At 31.0% G+C, this 27,889-nt stretch overlaps 1 protein-coding gene across 1 annotated transcript in view; it reads right to left on the bottom strand.

The window, feature by feature from the left end:
• srgap1a (SLIT-ROBO Rho GTPase activating protein 1a) overlaps nucleotides 1-27,889 on the bottom strand; it is a 133,364-nt gene that overhangs the window by 69,863 nt on the left and 35,612 nt on the right. The window contains 3 exon segments of the mRNA XM_073850198.1: nucleotides 3,285-3,347; nucleotides 14,628-14,790; nucleotides 24,819-25,014. Of these exon segments, the coding sequence (XP_073706299.1) occupies nucleotides 3,285-3,347; nucleotides 14,628-14,790; nucleotides 24,819-25,014 (422 nt within the window).

Below are 27,889 nucleotides of genomic sequence, written 5' to 3'. Positions count from 1 at the left end.
AAGCTAACCGTGTCCCTTCAGTGGCTCATCTTATTTTCTTAGAACGCATTGTTTGCTGCCTTTCTGAGTACAGACACCAACCCACCCCTTCACTTAACATCTCCTGCACAAGCTGGAACATAACATTTATTCCGGTGATCTGCCATTTTCGCTATTGTTGCATTGTTTTTTCACAAAATCCTATCTGGAGATCGTCTGATGATTGGGCGATGCAAATGTTGGGGGCGTAACTAACTATTAACGATCCCGACTATTGTGCAATAGTCTATGTTATGTTGGAATTAGCCTATTTTTCAGTGGTCTTTTGCAAAAACTAGATTTATATAAGAAGGAGGAAACGATGGTGTTTGAGACTCATGGTATGTCATGTCTATGTACAGAACTGTTATTATTCAACTATGCAAAGGTAAACACAGTTTTCCATTCTATGGCACCTTTAAAACCACACTCTACATGGCTCAGAGTCCATCATTCAGTATACATTTAATAGATTTTTTATACTGTTTAATTGCCTGCCAGATGAAAATTATTAGTCCAACCATTAAGAAACAAGAATTGTTGGATAAAAACTTGCAATTGCGAATTATAAAGTCAGAATTGCGAGATCTACACTTGCAAGTGCAAGAAAAGAAGAATTGTGAGATAAAGTCACAATCGCCTTTAAAAAAAAACAAACGTTTTATTCATTGGCAGAAACGGGCTTCCATAGTTTTCAGTGATTAAAAGGCGAAATAAAATATAATTAAAACTTAAATTAAAAAAAAAAAAAATAGACAATTGCAATTGCGAATTTTACGTTTAAACTTTAACAATGTCCTTTCTACCTTTCTAGGTCTTGAACATGTCAGCTACGTTTCTGTCTATGCAAAGTCAAAAAAGGCTTTAGGATTTTATCAGAAATATCTTAATTTGTGTTTTGAAAATGAATGAAGGTCTTAAAGGGTTTAGAAAAACATAAGGGTGAGTATTTAATGACAGAATTTTTATCCCTTTAAATATGTGACCCTGGACCACAAAACCAGTCTTAAGTCGCTGGGGTATATTTGTAGCAATAGCCAAAAATACATTGTATGGGTCAAAATTATTGATTTTTCTTTTATGCCAAAAATCATTAAGAAATTAAGTAAAGATCATGTTCCATAAAGATATTTTGTAAAATTCCAACTATAAATATATCAAAATGTAATTTTTGATTAGCAATATGCATTGTTAAGAAATTAATTTCGACAACTTTAAAGGTGATTTTCTCAGTATTTCGATTTTTTTGCACCCTCAGATTCCAGATTTTCAAATAGGCATATCTCGGCCAAATATTGTCCCATCCTAACAAACCATATATCAATAGAAAGCTTATTTATTGAGCTTTCATATTATACATACATGTACATCTCAGTTTTGTAAAATTTAACCTTATGACTGGTTTTCTGGTCCAGGGTCACATATAAGCATTAGCATGCACTGCTAACAAAGCAGACAGAAAAACTTACAGCTGCTGTCCTCTCATTTTTTCCTGACTGTCTGACTCTTAGAAATACAAACCAACACTTATTTAGGTGGAAAAAATGAACCCTTTAACAATTTTGTAAGTACGATTGTAATGTTTTTGTGCCTTGTGCGCCGTAAGCCTCTTGCGAAGCCTGACGCTAATGCTAAAGCGCTAAGCTCCGCTCATCAGCTTGCCTTCTCCTCAATCAAAGGTGACTGCGCACCAAGCTGATTACAAGGACCCATTCACGATTAGACCCCGAACAGCGGGTCAGTCCAGGCCATAATCACAGTGGCAGTCACGCAGCATTATAATTCATGGTACTGTAAAGCCTCAAAAGAGAGCCTGACTATAAAACAAGGACCAAACTAAATATTGTTCATAAATATGTACAGTCGGAGCAGCACAGTGCGCTGCTGTCCACGGCTGTATAATTAGACACATGGCTAGGATGGCAGACCAAACCCTGGGCCCCGCTCTCCACTTACTGGTCTGGAACTCTGTTTACATTTCTGCTGGTTTTAGAAGGACCAATTTTAGAGTCACACCAGACCTGTTATTTTACTGGCTGTGGTTGCATGGAGGGTTTCTGATGCAACGGTCCCATAAGAGTGTTTCCCTCCAGAAGGGTATTTCAGGTCAAATGGGATGATATACTTCTGCACTGATCAAAAGGAAGCTGTGCAGTGCAGAATGATTACAAGATGACAGCTTCAAAAAAAGAAGAAGAAAAAAAGAATCTGGGATTGATTTTCTCGATGAGTTCTTATGATGAAAGAACGCAAAAACAAATCAAACCACTTCTAATTGAAACCAGTTTAGTGAAATTTTTGAAAGTAGTAATTTTGTCATACATGCTATCATTCACATGTTTGAGGTCAGAAACTAATACTTTAATTCAGCAAAGATGTATTAAATTATACTAAATCAAATATATTTATTTAAAAATATATTTAAAGTTATATATAATACAATTTATATTTTATAATATTAAAAAAAAGAAAAATGAAATAATTGCTTTCTACTAAAACAGTTCAACTTGAAGATTTTTCTTTCAATTAATCAAATCATCTTAAAAATATATTCCATGATAAAAAATTTTAATGTAGTAATTTTGTCATTTATACTATCATTCAAATGTTTCGGGTCAGAAATGAATACTTTAATTCGGCAAGATGTATTAAATTAAATTAAATATTAAAATATTATAACTAAAAATATTTTAAAATACATTTAATACTTATTTCTTATACCGTAATTTATATTTTTAAATATTAAAAATATAAATAATTATAACAATAATATATATAAAAATGTAAAATATAAAAAAATAAAAATGTACTTTCTATTCATCAAATAAATTACATAAGAAAAAAAGATATCAAAATTGAAAACATTATTTAAAATGGCAATAATATTTCACAAATGACTAAGTATTATACATAAGTAAGATACACCATTTGTCACTTAATTTACACTTTTCCAAATCATTTAGTTTAGACATGTTAATAATAACATAATAACAGATTTAACAGGAAAACATATATTATCTGACATTTAACTTTGCAAACAAATAAACAAAGAACGAGTCCTCAGTCAGCAGGTGTTTTTTTTAGACCTGTGAATACATTAGCATCTTATTAAGAGCACAAGGAAAGCAAAGGACACATGAATCTTCTGAGCGATTGCGGTGGGCCTGACAGCTGCAATTAAAGCGTGAGTCTTTTACCATAGTATACACCTGGTGTGTACTACACATAGCAGTCAATGAGAGGAGCGTTATTATTACGCCACTTACCGTGTAGAGCTCGTTGAGGACTTTCATCAAATCCTCTTGCAGCTGAAAGGTGATTTCTTTACTCTAAAGTGAGAGAGAGATACAAAAAGAAAGAGAAGGCATTAGCTGTCATACTCACTGACAAAGTGTTTGACAAAATAAGAAAGCTTAAGGCACTGTATGTGTTTGTGCGGAATTAAAATGTTAGTTTTATCAGGGATTTCTTCACACTCTTCAACACACACTTGCTTCAACTTTTAGCAGCCTGTGTGGATTACCTGATCTTTTTGCCTCACAGGCCACTCAAGACTCTTGCTAACCCAATTATATCTCTACTAATCTGATTCCACGAGCCATTCCCAACATCCCAGCGCTCAAGGGTGCTGTGAGCGAATGCTTCGGATACAGCTAGAGCGAGACCTCCAGTCAATCCTGACAAATCAGAGGCCACAATGTTTTTCAAACTGAATTATGCTGTCAATCCATGAATTTGAAAGGAACTGGAGATGCTATCATTGTTTTAGTTCATGTGGGTTGATTTAGAAAATGTCTTGATGGATGTTTTTAGGGTGAACCTCAATAATCTTACGAATTGTTGTGCGAATAATTAATAAAATCATATATATATATATATACACCCTATTTGTTCTACAATAAGTGTGGTGCTATTTCCTTTATAACCAAAACACATTATATACATCTATCCTAACAATTCAATGAAAATCTGTCCGCATGGGTTTAATGTACTTGTCTCCATTTAGCACTTCAGAGAGAGAGAAAGTCTTTTGATAATATAAATGTTGAGTATGCATCCATTCATCAAGAGAATGTGGCTATGGCTTTAACTATTTTCTTATGAACATCTTTTTACTGTCTGCCAGGATGGCGAATATGAATTTATCTTCATTATTAACCAGCTTTTCAAAAATAAATGAAAAAATTAAATGCTACTCAAATATACTGTCATATTTAAAATTAAATTTTCATCTTAAAACATTTTTAAATACACTGCAAAAAAGCACTGTTCCTTCAAATAAATGTCAGAAAAATGAAATAATTAATACAAATAAAATAGAACAAAAATAACAATCTAAACAAAAAACATTTTTAATAAAATTTGCCTTTTAATTACTTTTATTGTTAACTTATCAACTACCTCACTGGCTTTTCTAAGATTTTTTTCTAACATTATTCCTTGAAATAAATGGCAAAAAATAAAATATCTAATAAAGATAAAATATAATAAAACATATAAAAAACTTCTAATACATTTTTGTTCTAATTACAGTAATGTCAAGAAATTAATTGAAATAATAAATAAAAAATAATAAAAAAGTAGCATATTTAAATAAAATATTAAAATATAATTTAATTTAAATATTTAATTATATATTTAGACAGACAAATATTTCAATAATAATTCATATTAATATTATTAATTATAATATCAATATTAATCATAATTAATATTAGTATCATATTAATAAATAATGATAAGCAAAAATGTAGCATATTTAATAAAAAATATTAAAATATAATGTAATTTAAATATTTAATATTGCATAATTTAATAGATAGATATAATTACATATTTCAATAATAATTAATATTAATATTATTCATTATTATTAATATAATTAATATTAATATTAATTAATATCATTTATAAATAATAATAATAATAATAATAATGATATAGCAAAATATAATTGTAATTATTAAATAATTATACAATTTTATATATTTAATTTACATATTTAATATTGAAATATTTAATTTAGACAGACAGACAGAATTAAATTTCAATATTAAATATTTTAATGAAATTATATTAAATAATAATAATAATAACAACAAGCAAAAAAGTAGCATATTTAAATAAAAGATTAAAATACAATAATTTCAATATTAAATATCTCTAAGATATTATTAAATATTTAAATAGTAAAAATTTTAATTAAATTATTCAAATAATAATAATAATAAGCAAAAGTGTAACATTTAAATAAAATAGTACAATATAATTTTAATATTTAATATTTAAATATTTCATATCTATCCATCACTACCTAAGCAATTTTAATAAAAATGTAAAAAGAATCTATTGTATAGAAAAAATACATAAAGTTAATATTAAAAAGTAAAAATGCAAACTGCCCAAAAATATTAACAAAATATTAACATTCACATTTTGAATGTTAACCAACACACTTTGTTATTTAATAATGCATTAGTAAATGCTGAAATTAACATGAACTGCGATTAATAAATCCTATAAAATTATTGTTTATTTTTAGTTCATGTTAACTAATGTAAACTAATGAACCTTATTGTAAAGGGTTACCTTATTATTATTATTATTTAGTGGTGAAATATAATCTACAAATGATCTTCACAGGTTCTGTGAGATCAACCCTTTCACACTTTCCCTCTTTCAGCCATCTAATTGAACTCAGTTGTATCTGGAATGCAAGCATAACAGGTCGCACGTGTCGCGTGAAGGTCAAGAGTCAAAATAATTGAGCTAAGATGTTCAAACAGCCACACTGCTGTCCCACACTCAACCTCTCAAGAGCAAACACAAGAGCCGACAGCTGTGTGTGAGTACATGTGTGTGTTGCAGCACACCCGCAGGATCTCAGCGGCACACAAGTGTGCTCTAAATGCTAAAAGCTCATCGTCCGTGACTCATCATCGTACAGTACCGGCAGCATCCGGGCACGCAGGTCCAAACAGGCCTGGAGAGATTACTCACGTGCCATGCCAAAGCTTTGCCTTTAATCAGGCTTCCTCTCAGGCTCATCTAACACCAGCCAGTTCTGCCTTTTACATAACCGCTTCCAGCCGATGGTCAAACTGACAACCATGGTTATACGGAGAGCCACGGTGGCTCAGGATATTTTGGGAGTAATCAAGCATGCTGGCAATAGAGCAAAGGACTGTGGGAAGCAGGGGTTTGTACCATTCTGAATTGAAATAAGAATGCCAATTATAGATGAAATAAAATAAAATAAAAAAAATTTCATTGTTAACTTATCTAGTTTCTAAGATTTTTTTTCTAATACATTGAAATAAATGCCAAAAAATTAAATAATTAATACAAATAAAATAGAAAAAATAAACAAGTGAAAATAAAAAATACAATAAAATATTGCATTCAATTTAATTTAATCTAACACTATTTCTTGAAATAAAGTAAAAAATAAAGTACAAAAAAGTAAAAAACATAATAATACATATTAAAATAAACAAAATAATAAAATATAAATATACTAATATAAATAAAAAAAATAAAATATAATAATGCATTTTAATTATTTTTATAGTTAACTTTATAAAATTTGTTTCTAAACTATTCCTTGAAATAAAAAAATAAAAAAAAATAAAGAAAATAAACAAGTAAAAATAAAATAAAATATTGCATTTTAATTATTTTCATTAAGTTTCAACTGCTCACTGACTTTTCTAGGATTTTTTGACACTATTCCTTGAAATAAATGCCCCCAAAAAATAAATTTAAAAAATTAAACGACTTAAAATACAATAAAATAAAATAGCATAAAATAAAATATCCTTGAAATAAAAGCCAAACAATAAAATAAGTAATACAAATTTGTATTTAAAAAATGTTTCTAAGACTATTCCTTAAAAAAAAAAAAAAAACATTAAAAAGAGTCAAATATAATAATTTAAAATAATAAACAATAAAAATACTACAAATGTAAGTGAAAAAATAAAATAAAATAAAATAAAATATTGCATTTATTTATTTATGTATTTTTTTACACATTTTTATTGGTCACTTTTTAACTTTTTAAAAAAATTAAAATATATGCAAAATAATAATAATAACAAAAAAAAATAAACAAGTAAAAACAAAGTAAAATAAAATAAAATATTGCATTTAAATTATTTTTATTGGTCACTTGGTCAACTGCTCAATGGCTTTTTCTACCATTATTACTTGAAATAAATGCAAAAAGAGTATAATAATATAATAATAACAATAAATAAACAAGTAAAAATAAAATAAAATACATTTACATTACATTTACATTCAACTAGCTCACTAGCTTTTCTCAGATTTTCTAACAAAAAATAATGCAACAAATAAAAATAAAAAGCAATAAACAATACAAAATAAGTAAAAATAAAATAAGTTAAAAGTAAAATAAAATGTTTTAACTTTACTTGTCTAATGAGAAGTTGTGTCGTTGTAGCACTACTATCTGCTAGATAACTTATCTAAGGACTCTATAAATAATCATGCCAAGCCCCTAGGTATAGAGGGTTACATCTTTCCATTAAAATTAATCTGGCTATAAAAAATGTACAACCTTCAAGGCACAAACATGGGAGGGTTGACAGCACCATGTGCAGGACCCATGCATGATACATTTTATGGCAGCAGGCAGCATATTGCGTGGCCATAAAGGTACTAAATAAAGTGCCGACTGCCATTAAACACGTGTGACAGTTGTAGACGGCTTTACTATGTTGCAAATTATCTTCAGGGCTCTTACAGTGGGATTTATTCTTAAAAACTTACATTCAGCATTGTGCTGCATTGAATCTACTGGCTAAACAAATGGTATGCAATTATTAAAGAAGAATTTTAGATAAAAAGAAACAAAGATTCATCAACTGCTATACTGCACTGACAGGAAAACAATCGTCTTTTAAAAAAACAAATGCATCAGGAGACTCCAGGATAAAAAAAAAAACTGTATTCCATAAATAACCTGAAAGTGTTTAAAAAAGGATGTTGTATAAATAATAAAAACAAAATACATGTGATAAAATCTACCCAACCATGATGGAACTCCTCATTGTACATGCGCTCCAGTGATGTTAAGCTCCATATTAGGTTTAGTTGAATTTTTCTAACAGCAGCCTCTCAAATAAATGCCAAAACGCCTATTAATAAAACACAAAACGTGTATGCAAATCAAAGTCAAAGGAAAACAATGTTAATGTGACATTTTTAACAGCAAACTGTAAAAGATGCACACAGAGTAAAATCACAGTATATGCACAAATATTACAATTATGACTGATACTAATAATTATGTTCATGGTATAGCTGATAAACCATAAATGGCCAATATCAAAATTCAATTAATACTTTTTATTAAATAATAATAATAATAATTTGTAATATAATTATTAATGTGAATATGCTGTTAAATTGTTAGTTTAAATATAAAAATGAGGGAAATGAGCATGCATAACAAAAATACTCAATACATATACATCCAATATCGACCAACACGCTACATAAAAAGATTTTTAGACACTATTCTTTAAAATAAATGCCAAAAATAAAATAAAATAAAATAAAATAATATATTGGATTGAAGTTATTTTTATTGTTAACTTAATAACTAGCTCACTGTCTTTTCTGGGATTTTTAGACACTGTTCCTTAAAATAAATGGCAAAAAAAAAATAATAATAAATATCAATATTGGTTTTAAATTATTTTTATTGTTAACTCAACCAGCTCACTGGCTTTTTTTTTTTTTTTTTTTTTAAGATTTTTAGACACTATTCTTTAAAATAAATGCCAAAAATAAAATAAAATAAAATAATATATTGGATTGAAGTTATTTTTATTGTTAACTTAATAACTAGCTCACTGTCTTTTCTGGGATTTTTAGACACTATTCCTTAAAATAAATGGCAAAAAAAAAAAAAAATAAATAAATAAATAAATAAATAAATATTGGTTTTAAATTATTTTTATTGTTAACTTATCAACCAGCTCATTGGCTTTTTTTAGGATTTTTTTTTAGAAACAATTCTTTAAAATAAAATAAAATAAAATAAAATAAAATAAAATATTGGATTTTAATTTTTTTTATTGTTAACTTATCAACTAACTCATTGGCTAACTCATTGGCATTTTTTTAGACACTATTCCTTAAAATAAAATAAAAAGCCCAAAATAAAATTAAATAAAATAAATTAAAATAAAATAAATAAAATAGGATTTAAATTATTTTTATTGTTAACATATACAGTAGTTCATTTCCTTTTGTAGGTTTGTAGACACTATTCCTTAAAATAGAAAAAAAAATGTGTTAAATTATTAAAAGTGAATTAGTTAAATTATTAGTTTAAATGTAAAAATGAGGGAAATTAATATTTAATACTGGATGATATACATATATGTCCAACATTGATTAATGTGATTTTAATAATATGATAATATGAAAATCCCTGGCCAAATCAATGTCAGAGATCCTTTGACACATTTCCTTGCATTTAAATTATTTTTATTGTTAACTTATCAACTATAGCTTGCTGGCTTTTCTAGGATTCTTAAGACAATATTAATAAAATAAAATAATTAGTTAAATTGTTAACTAAAAGTGAATTAGTTAAATTATTAGTTTAAATATAAAAATGAGGGAAATGACCATGCATATTGGATAATATACATATACGTCAAATATTAACCAATACTGATACCAAAAAAACATCCTACATCCAAATCTAAGCAACAATAACAGTGCCTGCCACTAACAAGTCTCTTAAGAGACGTTCTCGAGGTCTGCCTCTCTGCTGCAGCTGTGCCTCAGAGGGCTGAGGTGACAGCAGGGGCTTTGCTGTCTTGTATGTGTGGCTCATTACTGAAACGATGTTGTGATCAAAGGAAGCGGGGTGCACTGATTACAGGGAAGAGCAGTTTCAACACCCTGGGTGAATGACTGCCCCCCACCAACAACATCCAGCGCCCTTGAAGGAAACAACCCATTGCCCTCTCGCTTCTGCCACTCTCGTGTCAACACAGACAGCAGAGAGCAAGAGACTGTGTGTAAGAGGTGGTTTTGTTATATAACTACTCACTTAAGGGATACAGATACATCAGCTTTGTTTTGAGCCTTCTTCTATCGAGAGTTTGTGTCATGACTCATGAGATCTTTAAAGTTCTTCCAGTACCACTGCGCCATAGATGTACTTATCATCCTTGAGCGTAAGGTAGTCATTGTAAAGAAAACAGCTGTGAGAACACAAAGAACACCTGGTTCTTTTGTAATAAGAGTATTTAATCTTGCTTACTGTAATGCAATGCATACAATTAGACCAATATGGAGTCATTTTAAAGGAATGGCTTAACTAAAAATGAAGAATCTGTCATTATGTACTTCTTTCAAACTCTTATGACTTTCTTTTGTGGAGTAAAAAAGGTGTTCTGAAGAACATTCTAGTCACTTTTTTCCAGACTAGGGTTCATAACTGTCACAAAGGTAACTTGAAAGCCTCATACAAGTGGTCCATATAACTTCTGGACTACATTTCAAGTCATCTAATGGCATTTGATTGTTTTATGTGAGGAACCCATTTTCTGGATGATTTCATTCTTGTGAATGAATCATTTGGATCGGTTTTGTGAATCGGATCACATGATTCTTTGATAAGATCCGACTCAAAAGTATGATTCGTTTACAAACTGGATATTAGCAATATCAGTTTTTCATGATTTTCTGTAAGTAAAAAGTCTTAAATTCTACAAAATTTTCACAAAATGCTGAGATGCCTTCAGAAAAAATATTCAAAATAAAATAAAATAATTTATTAAATTAAATGTTGCATTCAAATTATTGCATTCAAACTAACTCAATGGCTTTTCTAAGATTTTTTCTAATGCTTTTCCTTGCAATAAATGCCAAAAAATTAATAAAAGTAAAATATTATAGAAAATAAACAAGTAAAAAAATGTAAATAGAACTTGCATTTAAAACATTTTTTATTGTTTTATTTTAACACTATCTTTTGAAATAAAGCAATTTTTTTTTGATTAATTCAAATGATTTAAATAAGGGCCTTAAGATGACTTAAAATTATTTAAAACAGATCAAACTCATACACTGAGTTTAAAACAACTAAAATCAAGATTTTTTAAATGCTAAATATATGAAAAATTATTCATATTTATTTATTTATATTATTAATATTTTATGCATTTGTATTGTATTTGTATTGAATTATATGTATGCCTTTTTTGTGTAGAATTGTGAATATTGTATATATATTTGATTGATTAATTCATTTATATATGTATTTATTTTTATTATTTTTTAAGCTTTGTGTAGAAATTAAAAATATATATATTTTTGGTTTTAAAAAAAAAAATGTAAAACTGTTATATAATCAGTTATAATTATCCTAGTAAATTGTGAATAACTTTTTTTATATAAAATAAAATTGAATAAGATTAAAATAAATTAAATTTAAAATATTTATATTTTTAATTTATTAATTTACTTTATTTTATATATGTATTTATTTTTCAAGTTTTGTGTAGAAATTAAAAAAAAAAAAAAAGTAAAACTCTTTATTATATAATCAGTCATAATTATCCTTCATTGTTATATCCAATATATTGTGAATAACTGGAAAAACCCCATGGGCCTTAATGAATTAATTTATTTATATATGTATTAATTCTTATACACACACACACACACACACACACACACACACATATATATATGGGTTAAAAAAATAAGTTACATTTTTTTTTTAAATATCCAGTAAATTGTGCCTCAAGATGACTTACAATAGATATGCATTACAATAAACTACAACAACTAAAAATCTAGACTATTTTATTTAATTTTTTTATTAATTTCCTAGAAAATCTGGATTTATGAGGGTAGCTCAATTTTAAAATTGTGATTTTTAATTTGTAAGTCATGTAAATTAATAAAATGTTCAAACTCCATGGGCATTTTTTATAATACATGCATATTTTTCTAGTTAATCCAAACTTTGTGTAGAAAATCCTATATAATTATCCTGAATTATGGGGTCTTTAAACATTGTTATTGAAAATGGGGGACCTTGAGAATTAAAAGGGTTTAGAAGCACAGATAAAGAGCACTTTTGTGATACATATGTGCTTTTTGAACTTTTCTGAGCATTGTTTAAAAACAATGTCATTATATTTTAAAAAGACTGGCCAAAATCTTTATCTCTAGCTTTCCACGGAAGAAAGAAACTTGCGCTGGTTATGAAAAACATAAGGGTGAGCAAATAATGACAGAACATTCATTTTCCCCTTGCACTCTCCCTTTAACCATCTCACAGCCGGTCAGTCAGATCTGCTGGTCAAGCCCTTTGAATAACCCTTGCTTGAAACCAAACTTTTACCTCCTACATTCCAGCCTTGTAATTTGCTGTTGTGGTCGTCTCATATGACTCGCATGCATGGCAGTACATAATCTGTTTGGGAGTTGTCCCCCTTCTGCGGCCTGCACTGAAGGGACCGCCACGTCGTCTCGGTCATGGGGCCGCAGACATCAAACAACAGGCAGGAGGCCATGATTAGAGCTCGGGCTTTAGGAACTTCTCAGAACAGAACCACAGGTCCCGTTTGGCCGGACCCACATCGTAAATCTGACGAGCGAATACAGGCACACAAACAACCCCCAACCACACAAAACATCACATACCCCATTTATTCGTTAAGCCAGACCTAATTACACACAGGTACACTTTAAAAGTCTCTCAAGTCCTCTTTATACAGCAACGGCAACAGAGAGGTTGCATTTGAAGAAGTATATATCCTTAAATGTTCATAAATAGTAATAAATTGCAGCATAAAAGTTTGTGATGTAGCATTTCACTTATTTAAAGGGACAGTTCATCCAAAAATGGATATTCTGTTATTTAATCATCTCATGTTGTTGTAAATGTATGACTTATTTTCTTAACCAAAACAATATTTGACACCACTGGCAATCATTATATGGATAAAAAAGCCTTTACAAATATCTTCTTTTTTCCACAGACGAAAGTAAGTCATATAAATTTGGAATGACATGAGGGTGAGTAAACGATGACAGAATTTCCATTCTTGCTTTAAGAACAGCTTGCATTTGCTGTAAAGTTGCTTTTAGAGTCTGCTGTCCAGAAATATAACAGGAACTGCATGCAAGTAATATAAAATGCGAGGGAAAAAATAGCTTTCAGAATAGAAGAATAACTAAAAAAGGAAGGAGGAATGACAGTACAACAATACAAGACAGAGAAAAAAAATTAAGTGGCAATCTAGCTCAACAAAGAGCTTTTTTTTGCCATTACATAGATAAAAATAACTGCACATCTTATGACGCAAATGCGAAGCTTCTTGATTAATGCCAGGTTGTTATTCTCCAGAATGGCAGGGTATTTCCTTCATGTGAATGTTAAAAGAATACTTGTTTAGTACAATACTTGTTTTGTTACATGTTTAGTACAAGTTAACCGACTGCACTAATGGAAAAATGCTGATCGCCACAGAAAATAATGTGAAAAATATTACTTTTTGTTTCTATAATGCATCTACAATGGATATATGAGACCAAGAAACGAATTGTGTTTTTTTTAAATCACAATTATAACTTAATGACAATTATATTAAATTAGCATTCAAAAGTTTGTGGTCGGTAAGGCTGAACTTATGTGATTGAAAATAGAGTAAACAAGTAATAATGTGAAATATTATTACAAATTAAAATAACTCTTTCCTATTTTAATATATTTAAAAAAAAAAAAAATTATATATATATATATATATATATATATATATATATATATATATTTTTTTTTTTTTTTTTTTTTTTTTAAATTTTTAAAATATATTAAAATAGGAAAGAGTTATTTTAATTTATATACATACATACATACATACACATATATTTCCATAATGCCCAAAAAAGAACATTACTGTCTATGATGAAAACATTTTTTAATTTAGCATTTTTTATTTTATTTATGTATTTATTTATTTTTACTAAATTCTTATACTAAAACTTATCATGAATTAACATAACATTTAAATTTTTGTTTTGTTTTGTTTTTAAAAGATGTCTCTCTTATGCTCATTAAGGCTGCATTTATTTGATAAAAAAATGCACTAAAAGATTTATAAGGTGAAATATTATTACAATAATATTAAAAAATTCCTACTTTAATATATTTTAAAAATTTTAATACATTTTTTAAATAAAACTTATTATCAATGTTAAAAACATATTTGCATTTAGTTGTTTTTTCTCCAGAATTCTGTAATGAATAGAAAGTTTAAAAAACAAAAACATTATTTTCCAATCAAATGTCTTTACTGTCACTTTACATTTACTTAATATGTCCTGACTTAAAAATTCTTTTTTAGTTTGAACAGTACAATGTACCATCTGCTTGATTATCAATTTTTATTTTTAGAACAGGTTATGGATCCCAAACTAGAATTTGCATTGAAACATGGTTTCAGGAGTTAGGAAGTTATTTCGAGACCTTTGACTCTTTTCACACTTGCTGAAAAGCACATTTAGAGATGGTATATCTTAGAAATATAACCAAATACAATTCTGACCTTTTTCAGAAGACGTGTGGAGTCTTCACTAATCTGCATGAAGCGCATGATGACATTGTTCAGATAAATATCACTCAGCGTTGCATGGTCTTTGCTCTCCCGCCGAACCTGGTTCAGCAACAGGTACCAGCAGTTTACCGGTGACAGCAGATTCTGGTCTTTCCTGCATGTGAATGAAAAACAGAGAAAGAGACACTGATCAAACATAATGAAAGGCTTGTGTCTGCGAGCTGTCAAGACCATCTGTGCACTTAAACTCATGAACCGGACCAAACCACAGATAGATCCATCTTCCCAGCACCCATCAGGATGCTTGAAGAGCCATTCACGTGGATCACACACACATTAACATCCCTCTCATCTCTTCCCTTGATGATACATGGCCTATTTAAGCATGCATGATCTGTGGATTCTTGTAGCGTTGGTGCAGAGCAACAGAACTGAGACTCAGGTCTAAAATCAAGGTGAAACATCAGTGTTTCTGGGACATGTGTGACATTCGGTAAAGTCTGTACTTTACCTACTTAAGTTCACCCAAAAATGAATAATATGTCATTAATTACTCACCCTCATGTCGTTCCAAACCAGACTTTCGTTCATCTTCATAACACAAATTAAGATATTTTTGATGAAATCTGAGAGCTTTCTGACTAGAGCTGTCACTAACGATAATTTTGGTAATTGTGTAATCTGTTGATTATTCTGACAGGTAATCGAAAAAAAAAAGTTTTGCAATAAAAATTGACATAAGCAAACAATAGCCTTTAAAATAGATATATAATAGCAATGAGGTAATAATTAGTTCAAAAAGCAAGCTATCATATGGTTTTAATTTAACAAACCTGTTAAAATACATAATGTATTAATATAGCTGCAAGCAGCGATTACCAGGGTTCAAGCATTTTAAGGGAAATAAGCACATATGAAAAAAGATAGCAAGCCTTTTTTGAAAATCCAGGTAATTTACCATACAAGTATTATGTTTTGTAACGTTTATATCTATTATAGCACAAACTGTGGTACGATATCCTTAAATCTTTGCATGCATGTTTAGAATCACTTGTCGCATATGCTCACCAACTTTCGTGATGTTTTGAGTTTTCGTTTAGGCTTTATAGGAGTTTGGGTAAATTCAGATAGGCCCTTTTCTAAGTGACCCTGTTATAGTCTCCCAAAGGGTATTTTTTGATAATTATTATAAAAACACCTAGAGAGTCCAGAGAAATGTATGGCAGCATTTTTTTTTTTTTTTTAGATTGAGCGAAAAACCTAGGACTAGTTTGCAAAAGTAGTTTTTTTACATCTTCTCAATCATTTAGAAACGATTTGATTGACATTGATTGGTTCTAGAGGCAAAGTTGTTTGGAACGAGGAGGTCTATCATATGATATGAATATCGTGTGGAAAACCATGCAACGTACAATTGTTTACACCCTTGTTTTCTTGAGATACCCAAATATCCTTATAAACACTTGTGGCACTTTGGACCAAGACCATGCACACCGATCTTTATGTTGATGGGACAAATAGTTGTGCAGTTATACCCATTTTTATGCTTTTTCCCCTCTTACAGCGCCACCAAGTGGCCAAGCTCCTCAATTTTTGTCCTACGACATCAGATGGAGCTCTTACATAAGAGTTCCTACAGAAGAGTTTGGCAAAGATATCTCATTCCGTTCAGGAGTTATAGGCATTTTACTAAAAGTGGTCCTGCCCCTTTCGAACGTTTTGGCATCCCTTTGCGAAACGGAGTCGAAAGTTATTAGATATTATATTATTAGATATATAATTATTGATATTCGCTCTCCAGAGAATCTTTCTGATTTGGTTCTGATCAGGCGAAAAACCTAGGAGTAGTTCGCAATAGTAGGTTCTGCAAAAAATGCAAAATACCACAACTGAATCTGCATGCGTTTTGGTTCAGGAGTTATGAGTGATTCATACTTTTGATCGTTGTAGCGCCCCCATCAGGCCGATTGGGGCGAGCCTTGGTGACATTGTTGCCGGTGTGAATACTACCATCCCACCAAGTTTTAAGTTTCTATGACTTACGGTTTGGTCTGTACAATCAGTTTTACGTGGAGATCGCTACTCCGTGACCATTCATGAACTGTTAGCATATTGAGAAAGATATTGATGTATTCTCCTGTGTTTGCATAGATTTATAAATGATTTAGCTTACAAAACCGATGAAATGGTGGACGCTGCGTTCCCAGATGAACGTTATAATAAACCTAAACTCATAACAACATGTAGAGATATATATCGTATTGCATATATTTGTGAATCCACAATAGCATTATGCTTTATTATGATTTCAAATGGGTTTAATATATCATGCAGCCTTGGAAAATGGTCTAATAACGCGATTTATGGATTCGCGTCCATAGAAAGTGCCACTTCCAGTATTTTTTTAATCGAGTACTCAAAGTGAATCGAGGAATCGTGACAGCAATTCCTGCTACATCAAGCCCCACAAAAAAAAAAAAAAAAAAACACAGAATGAAAACATGAAAATGTTGCATTTGTGGAGGAGGTGATATTGGCAGCTGATAGAGATCTGGATGTAAGTAAGGAAGTATTTTTCAGCTTCGTTTCCCTTCTTAACCCTCCCTGCAAAACAGGCAATGCTTTTCATCGCTGCAGGTGAAGGTCTGCGGTCTGATGACATCCAATGGAAGTACAGAAAAAACCTGCATCCGCACCAGCTGAGCAGATACATCCAGTTTTTAACCTTAACACTGTTCTACAAAAACAGGAAACAAACTAAATCCTCAAGTTTCTAAGATGATAGACATTCCTTGGAGTAACCGGACCAGGGCTGAAGGATCAGTCATCTGTGTGAGACTGGATCAAACAGATAATCTAATTGAGCTAAAAGCCTAAAGATGCACAGTCGCAATATGAACATGCCGGGGATTCAGATTGCAGGGAGAATTATGGGAGCCTGTGCACTTTCTGTCAGTCTGCAATTACTGTAAATCCTTTCACAAGACTGTCTCAGCCTCTTGAGCACGCACTCGGCTCTGCTCCTCGCGTCAAGTGTGTACTGCATGTTAAGAATGTGACGGAGTCAAGCTGGGTTGTCAGGAAGCTGAAGGTGTACACGTGATTCGGATTCATGAAGTAGCAAAAATAGCCTTGGCTTGTCGAGCGCTGAAATGCATGAATAAAGAGACAGCAATATTAAAGTCACAAGGCCGAGACATGCCTGGTGTTGAGCGGTGTGGAGGATAAGACAGTACTTCTACCTCATAATAGGAAATAATAGTGTGAATGGATTGCATTTTACAATACTACAACTTAATGTGTCTCTGAACCACAGAACAGTCATAAGGGTCAATTTTGTAAAATTAAGATAATTTATGCATCGTCTGAAAGCTGAATAATTAAGTTTTCAATTGATGTATGGTTTGTAAGGATAGGACAATATTTAGAGATACAACCATTTCTGAGGGTGCAAAAAAAATCTAAATATTGAGAAAATTGCTTTTAATTTGTTCTAAATGAAGTTCTTAGCAATGCATTGTACTCTTTACTTAATAACCTAATGATTTTTGGCATAAAAGAAAAATCGATAATTTTGACCCATACAATGTATTTTTAGCTATTGATACAAATATACTCACAATACTTATGACTGGTTTTGTGGTCCAGGGTCACATATTAAAGTATCAAAGTATTAAAAGTAGCATAAGAGAGCATAAGAAATTATAAAAAAAAGAAGAGAGAAAGCACTTGCATTTACTTAATAAATAAAGATATATTATAATAAATTCTATAATTGAAATGGGCATATGACATCCTATATTCTAAACTTAAGTAAATAAATATAAAATTAACTCATAAACTCAGTTATATTTATTTGATATTTTATATAAATAATTGTTTAAATATATATAAATAAGATTTTTTTAATATTTATATTATTTATATATATTATTTTATAAAAAAAATAAGTATCCAATAATGTATATAGATAATAATAATTTAATAATAATTTGAATTTCTAAAATATAAACTACTATGCATGATGTGATATAAATTTAGTGTGATCACACACCAACCAAAAATTAAAACCACATACACACTTCTTTATTTTAACGTAAGGTACTAAAATAATTCATAATACATCTTTTAAAACTACTAAATAAAATTAATAAAAACTATATAAACTGAACAGAACTATAGATTTTCTAAACAAAACAAAAACTTAAAAACAATACAAAAAATACTGAAACCTTAGCAGAAATTAAACTGAAAACTGAAAATATAAAAATAAAATCCAATGAAAAATATATTAAAAAAAAAAAATGTATGAAAGCTGCTATTATATAGAGGATGACTTAGTAAAGCAGTAAGTTAATAGGTGGTAAATATACAAGCAGTATTGATTAAGATATTAGCCTAATATTTCACCTTTTCTGACCAGAAATGATAAGAACGAACATGAATGTTGTAAAGATTCTTGTCCTGGAAATCCTGGTTCAGTTTGGCCAACCACAAACGATTTTTTGCACTCTTCTGCTTGATGTGTTATAACTTCTGGCAGTCAATAGTACTCCAAAAGTTTTTCCAGGTCGGACCAAATAGTACAGCTCAAAACGTGACAATAATAAATCATTTTTAGCAGCAATAATCAGCAAAATATGTGAGTTTCGTTCCGTTCAGTAACATTGTTTACATTCAGTGCCGCCAATATGGCCGATTGATGACGCGGGTCATCCCTCTATAGTCAAGGAAGTGCTAAGGGTAATGTGGAAGCAGAGATTGTCACAGGCTGCAACCATTTACAATACAGCTCCATCACACAGATTGACTCGAGTCGTGGAGTCTATTAGCTCACTGCCATGGTTAGTAAAACAGGAGTGATGATGACTGGAGAGGAACGCTGGGTAATCGTAAGGCATGATGAGTAAATTTGGAAAGCATGTGACTAATCAGAACTGATACAAAAGCAGCCAGTAAGGCTGAGTAGAGAACAGAGAGTCAGCTGCACCATTAAAGGCTGCAGTAAATCAGTGGTACTGCTCAGACAAGATTAAATAACAATTGGCCTCCAAGTGACCACCACTCTCTCCAAAGGATGACATAGCGATTAGCCCTTCACTATGTACTGATGCACAGCTCACATCTTTGTGCTTCTCAAATCACTGCACAGAGCAGAATTTGATCATGAAACTTCAAAATGAGTTGAGGAAAAAGCAGCTAGTGTAGAAAGCAAATGGAAATTAAGAAGGAATATGACTAGATCATTTTAAGGGAACAGTAGTGTTTGATTTAAAAATGTAAAATTACTTCAGAGAGTCAAACCAAAATGGGAATGAAAGAAAGTGCATCAAAACCAACTCTAATCTGCTGCTATCAAAATAAGCCAACAGTTAATCAGCAGTGGTATCAACACACCACAACTACAAACAACACAGTAACTACATCAACACTGTGGCCAGAGGAACTTCATTCGATGCTGGTGTAAACATCCCGCAGATCGCAAACATTATATTGACAGCTCATCGATTGTGAAGTACCAGAGCAAACTAGAGCGCTTCACTGGAGGGTTTGGCATCCTACAACAAGGTCATCAAATGAAGGTACAATCAAGCAGAAACCAACCTTACTGGGACAAGGCATAAATCTTAAAAGTGCATTTCATTTAATTTTAGGCATGCAACCAAAAGGTCCAAACCTACTGTACTCTAAAAAGGCACTTAAACTCTAAGAGATTTATAATATATTATATAAAAAGGCACTTAAGCTTTCCTAAAGGAGATGTGTCCTTGTGGAAGGTCTATCTGGCTAAAATGCATTTGGTAAATGATAGATAATCATGAGGAAATCTGCCGTCCAAGGAGTGGCAGCTGGATGATGCATATAATGAAATAATTCCCTGAGTCCAGCAGCCTCCCTGGGCAAACAGTGCATGATGCCTGTTAGCTCAACAAACACGTGCACTGAAACTAAGCACTAGTCAATGTGTCACCACAACGACAGTGTCATCTGGGAGAAGTTTAACCATACAGCTTACAAAACAATGCATTGTAAAGGAACTATATACAACACCAATAACTATAGGGCCGAAAGGGCTGAAAGCTGAATAAATGAGCTTTGTTAGAATAGGACAATATTTGACTGAGATATAACTATTTGAGAAGATATCTACATATTGAGAAAATCAACTTTAAAGATGTCCAAATTAAGTTCTTAGCAATGCATAATACTAATCAAAAATTAAGTTTCGATATAATACACTATAACATTCAAATGCTTGGAGTTACTATTTTTTATTTTTTTTGGGGGGGGGGGGGGGTGTTGGTATAGAAATTAATACTTTTATTTGGCAAGGATGCTTTAAATTGATCAAAAGAGATGATAAAGACATTTATAATGTTAGAAAAGATTTCTATTTTAGATAAATGCTCTTCTTATGAACTTTTTATTCATCAAAGAAACGTGAAAAAATTCTACTCAGCTGTTTTCTACAAAATAATAATAATAAATGTTTTATGAGCATGATTTGCTTGCATTGTATACGGAAACACCAATCACAACAGGCTTGGTCAGCTGACCAATCAGAGCAGAGTAAGCTTATAGAAGGGAGGGGTTTACTTCAGAACCAATCGTTTTGAAATCATTGACAAATAACTAATATTAAATGTATATTCTGAGAAAATTACAAATACCATAACTGTGTTCAAAAACAAATATAAATACAAAACAAAAAAATATTTGTTAAATCAACTGAAAATAATGTGTTACCTGGCTGTCTTATAATTTTAAGTTCAGTCAACTCAAAAAAAGTTTAGTCAACTTAAAATATTAAGTTGTACTAAGTGACAACTTAGATATTTGAGTTGATTCAACTTAAAATGTTAAGGCAGCAGGGTAACAAATTATTTTAAATTTACTCAACAAATTGTGTTTTTTGTTTGTTTTTTTACAGTGCATATGACCTGCTCTTTAAAAAAAAAGATCTGTAATTCCTAAAAAGCTGTTTCAATTGCAGTTTTGCAAAATATTGACGAGTTTTAGGCATATTTTTAATTTGCAATTTCATTAGCACAATTTAAAGGGTAACAGAAACGCAGCTATCATGTTTTTGTGCACTTTCTAAGTGTGTTTTTGTTTGTCTTATGTGATTTGACATTATCGAGTATAATCGCAAATCGTTAAATCAACAATTACGATACCATCATACAAGATATTTCATACACGAGCATAAAGAAAAGCGCTGTAAGAAATACTATGCTATTATGTTTTGAATTACGCATTGCATTGTGTTGTTTTAGGCCTAAAGGATGAAATATTTACTGAAAATTCACTAAAATACATTTCTTATTATCAATGTTGAAAACAGCTGTGTTGCTTAATAGTTTTGTGGAAATCACTTTTCAGGATTCATTCAAAAGAACAACATTTATTTAAAATAGAAAGCTTTTTTGTAACAATATTTTGTAACAAGTCCTTACTGTTATGGTTATCTCTAAAATGTCCGATTTATCATCCTAGCACTTCATATGGAGCGAAATTAGATCCTGTGGTCAATTCTATTTATTACATTCTTCTACCCACAATCCTCTACAGAAATCACTAATCAAATCTTCACTGCCAAAAAAGAGACTCTAAAATGGAAACTTTCGGTTAAGAGCTAACCAAATTCAAACATACACTAGCTATGTATTTGTAATGTGACCACATCTCTCTGGTCTCCGACCTTCAGGCCCGATCCATCACACTTTGCTCTTAGAAATCACCTGAGATTCTCCTAGTGGCAGTGAGAAGATTGATTTGTTGACTACAATCCCACAGGTACAGTAAACCGTGTTTCTTGACAAACAGTCGCTTAATCTTTCCTCTCACTGTTTTCGCAGAATTTTGCTGACCTCATGTATCCGGCCAACTTCAACAAAAGGGGTAAAGCACACCCTCTGCTTTGGCTCAGCAGGCCTCATCTCGACGCCGTCGGTCAGACATCGGGCCAGACCTCTGGACTACTGAACAAAATGGGATACAATCGCAGACTCTGAAGCCTTGTGGTTACAGACTAGTCCAAGTTTAGCTGAAAGACCTGGTAAAATGACTCAAATTTTTTAAATGAGCCGTTCTGTCGAACAACCCTGGGATGTGGATATCCCAGTTAATTACAGACAATTCTGCACGCTCATTCTGATGCTAATTCATCCAGCACACACAGCTGAGCTAAGCTGGCTTTAGAAATGGCCGCCCAACTAACATCAGCACTTTTATAGTTTTTTAATCTTATAAAAACAAAAGCGAGCAACTTACATCACATCACACTGCAATCTAGACCATTCCTTACTTCTTTCAAGTCCTTGTCTTTTGGAATACGTTAGTGAGTTGCGTCAAGTATCATATTCTGCTCTCAAACCGACGGGCCACATAAACCACAAGCGCCACGACCGAGATTCTCCATTGCCTCCGGTTGTGCTCACAGCTGCTGGATTCATTTAGGGCTCTAAAACCAGAATTTGGTCTATTTACAGAAGTGAAAAGCAAACACACTCAATATTTTGAGTTTTACCAGTGGTTTCTGCACCAACGTTATATAGATGTAGACTGCCTTTTCCAGCCAGTGACTCCACTGGCATAATAAGACCATGACCATAGTTAGTGCCTGTCACAGTGCACTACACTGGGAATAAATCAGCAGGAAAACTTAAATGACAAGTAATAGTAATGGTTAAGAAATAAAGCCTTATAAGGTTATTTAGAGACGTATAAGTTTTCCAAAACGTACACATAATACAAAATAAGTATTAAAAAGGTAAAAAAAAAAAAAAGTATAATTTATTTATCATATTTTTATGGTTATATCTCAGTGGTGTTCGGTGGTGTTCTGAAATAAATGTATTTTATTTTTTTTAAATCAAATATAAATTCACGTCAATAGACCTACACTATCAGAAAACAAAGACAAAAAAACAATTGTAATCAATATTCTATTTATTAAAGCCAAGTGTGAATCTCAAGTGACAAACAAGTTAGTGTTTTTAAGCATTTTAGATTTATACCAAAATAATAAAGGCTGTAACAATATAAACAAGATATTTTATTTGTGAACTTACACTACCAGTCAAAAGTTTCTGAACAGTATTGAACAATTTATGCCTTTTAAAGAAGTCTCTTCTACTCACCAAGCTTGCATTTATTTGATCCAAAAAAACTGCAAAAACAGCACAATTCTGAAATATTTTTACTATTTAAAATAACTGTTTTCCATTTGGATATATAAAAAAAATGTAATTAATTCCTGTGATTTCAAAGCTGAATTTTTAACACCATTACTCCAGTCACATGATCCTGCTCAAAAACATTTATTATTATTATGTTGAAAACAGCTTTCAGGTTTCATTTATAAATAGAAAGTTCAGAAGAACAGCATTTATCTGAAACACAAATCTTTTGTAACATTATAAATATCTTCATCACCACTTTTGATCAATTTAAAGCATCCTTGCTAAATAAAAGTATAAATTTATTATTAAAAGAAGTAATTTCTTTCCCAAAAAAACTAAAATATCTATACTCACTCCAAGCTTTTGAATGGTTTAGTGTTTAATGTTACAAAAGCTTTTTATTTCAGATAAATGCTGATCTTTTTAACTTTCTATTTATCAAAGAATCCTGAAAAAAAATGTACTCAACTGTTTTGATTATTGATAACAATAAAACAATAAAAAAAATTCTTGAATAGCAAATCAGCATATTAGAATGATTTCTAAAGGATCACGTGACACTGAAGACTGGAGTAATGATGCTGAAAGCAGTTAATTTAAATAGTAAAAAAAATATTTCACAATATTTATAAATGTATATAAATATATAAATGCAAGCTTGGTGAGCAGAAGAAACTTCTGTAAAAAACATTATAAATCTTAGTGTCCAAAAACGTTTGATTAGTACTGTACATATAGCTTTTGAAATAACTATTGGTATTTAAATTTAAGATTGGAAATTAAAAGTTAGACAATGAATGTCTGTTCTATAATTTAATAATTTCCACTTCAACATGCTTTCATATGTTGAATAAAAGACAGCATTATTTGAAAATCGTTATTGTGGTACACATAGCAATTTAGAAGAAGTCACAATGTTCAATCTTGTGATGCTAAAAAAGTTCTAGATTCAAGCCACAAAAGATGCAAGTTTAAAACACTCAAATAACACACTCACTTATATTGCTGATGGTCCTTGGTACTCCTGGTCTTGGCCATGAAGCGTTCGGCGAGCTTCTCCAGGTTGCGCGAGTACTCCATCTCGATTTCGGACTTCTTGCGGAAGAAGTCCTGGAGGTCCTGAAGGAGCTGGACCCTCATGTCCGTCTGCTGCTCCAGACATTTCTGCTGTTCCACCAGTTGGGCTCGAATCTCTGAAGAGAAACAACCAAACATGGTTTGTTGTAAGAGTCTCTCAATAGAAATCACGAATGGTGTGACGACAAATCATCAGTTTCATTGCACGTTTCAACAGCGCTCTGAAAACCTCCTGCTAGCAGCTCAACGAAGGCAGTCTAAAATTTTAAAAACGGCCAGCAATATATCTTCTATAAATAAAGCATTCAGATTTGCCCTGGGCTAGTTTCATTGTGCAGTCTCAGCAATACTGCAATAATCCAGGCTCATCAGGTGGAGCAGGTAATACCCTTATATGCCGTTTCATTACAGCCCGAATGAGGAACAGTCGCAGAAACTAACCTAATGACTCTCTAAAGCCACTGTGTGTACAGCTTGAACAGCCATGTAGGCACTCCACTTCATTTAACAAGCATTTTTTTGGCCAAATTACCTCCGGTTTCCTCGTGTGATTGCCCCCTTGTCAATGGAAATGGACCTCATTAAATTTGCAGTGCACTGTGGAGGCTCTGCAGCTCCATACCATAAAATACATTCAGACTTCCTCTTCCAGCCCCCAAGTGACCCTACATGTTAAATGTATTTCTTATAATATGGGATATCTAAACCACAGTTACCACTTGGACAGGCTACACATTAACTAAATGCACTAATAGCACACATTTTTCATCGTTATGGTAATGATATCCCGGACGAGCCCCCAGATAATATAAAAATAGCAAGGAAAAGCCCCTAAAAGTAGACATAACCTGTTATAAACATATCAATAGTTTGATGAAGATGAAGGGAAATTAGGGAGAAAAAGTCAGAATTGAGAATATTAGCATTGTGTGTGTAAACAAAAAATATTCATGCAATGTATTGTACTGTATTCGTTTTAAAATCTGATATTATGTCTAAAAAAATAAATAAAAAGTAACTAATTTTACAAATTATTACAAAATAATTAATTAATCAAAAACAATATATCAGAATATAAAAAATAGGAAGCAATTAAATTAATGCATTCATTTATGTAATTAAATGTAAAAAAATGTAAAATGTAAATTAACCAAAAACGTAGAGAACTAAATAAAATAAAATAAAGAATGAATTTAAATGAATAAAAAAGTAGATTAAGATTTTAATGGCAGGCTATAAACACAATTTTAAAAAGAAAAGAAAAACTGTAGTAGAGCTGCAAAACGATTATCTGCGATTAATCGATTTAAAATAAAAGTTTGTGTATATTTATTACACACATATGTCATTTTTTTATATTTGTATGTACTGTATGTATTTATGTAAACACCTGTATATAATTTATATTATATATAAATATACATTTTTTACATATAAATCTAATATTTTTCCTCAATATATACATGTGTGTGTATTTATACATAAAAAATAAATATACACAGTACACTTATATGGTATGCAAACATAAACTTTTATTTTGAATTGATTAATCGCAACTAATAATGTTGCAGCTCTAAATAAAAACACTAAAGTTATTCCTGTAATGTCCAACAATAACAATTTTGAAATTTGTTGTTTGTAGTGTAGTACAACTTCTCAGACTTGTTTTTAAAATCTCTCAGATGTCGTGTTTAAAAAAATTAAATAAAAACACATTTTCAAACAATTTTACAAATGATTACAAATTTATAAATAAATATATATTTAAAAAGTAAATAATTCAATTAAAACATTTTAAAAATGACAGGCTATGAATATATCCAGAATAGAATAGAATAGAATAGAATAGAATAGAATAGAATAGAATAGAATAGAATAGAATAAAATAAAATATGTATTTTTTTAAATGACAGGCTATAAGCACATCCAGAAAAATTAAATTGTGGTATAAGATATCTGGCTTAAGATAAATAGCATTAATAATATCATATAGCACCAAAAACACCTTTAATTTTAAATATTTTTCCTTCATGACAGCTGAAGTATCATCATTTTTATATTCCGACATGTCATATTTTGCACTAACGATCCACTGGTTAAGTATCCATTACATAATCTACTCTACACCATTACCTCAAAGACATTCAAAGAGCTTACAAAAGCAATATAAAACTTTCTGTGCTCCGCTTTCCTTCGTCGCCAGGATCGAGTGACCCTCTGTGATTACAAAGAGCATTCCTGGCCCTGTGAGGTCATGTGTATGGTAAACATCTGCATGGAGTCGGTGTGCTGAAGGCATGCGCGAGACCGTGTGTCTGATCAAAGCCCCTGTGATCCACTTCAAACAGAGAGATAGATGTGAGCACCTGTGAGCCGTCTGATACTGCACAAACAAGACCTGAAGGTGGAATCCAAGCTAATCAGCCCTCCGCTGTCTGTCTTTACAGTTAGCTCCAACGATTTCAGCGCTCGCAGGTGGGTTACCAAGATAGCTAACGGCTGGGATGAGTGTATAGCGGAGATTGCATGCTATTCTTTAAAGTGAAGGAAAATAAGTGAGCAAACAACAGGCTGTGGGTCCATTTAGAGATAACAGGGACCAATTTTGAAACTTTTATGAGCTCCATTATACGTTAAAAGAAAGAAATTACTACTTCTCTAACAACGACAAACACTGACTTTGATACTGAGATCAAATTTTCATTTTTTATTGATTCTCACTTTTACGAAACTATATAGATTCTTAAATCCCAAGAATTAATTAGTCTAGCCTGTTTTCAGTTAATGAACCGAACATTCTAGTGTCTCCCATCCAATAAATCGCAATAAGCTTTGTGCTTTGTTACTTTTGATATGAAACCATCTCAGAATTAAAATTTTGTCCATTTTATTACAGTATTCAAACAATAAATGGCACTTTAATACCAGTTACAGCACAAAATAAACATGAATGAACGTCCAAAGGAATGTTAAAAGAAAGAGTACAACTTC

The sequence above is a fragment of the Garra rufa genome, chromosome 11 (assembly GCF_049309525.1).
Source record: "Garra rufa chromosome 11, GarRuf1.0, whole genome shotgun sequence".
Taxonomy (NCBI): Eukaryota; Metazoa; Chordata; class Actinopteri; order Cypriniformes; family Cyprinidae; genus Garra; species Garra rufa.
This window is presented reverse-complemented; position numbering and strand designations above follow the sequence as displayed.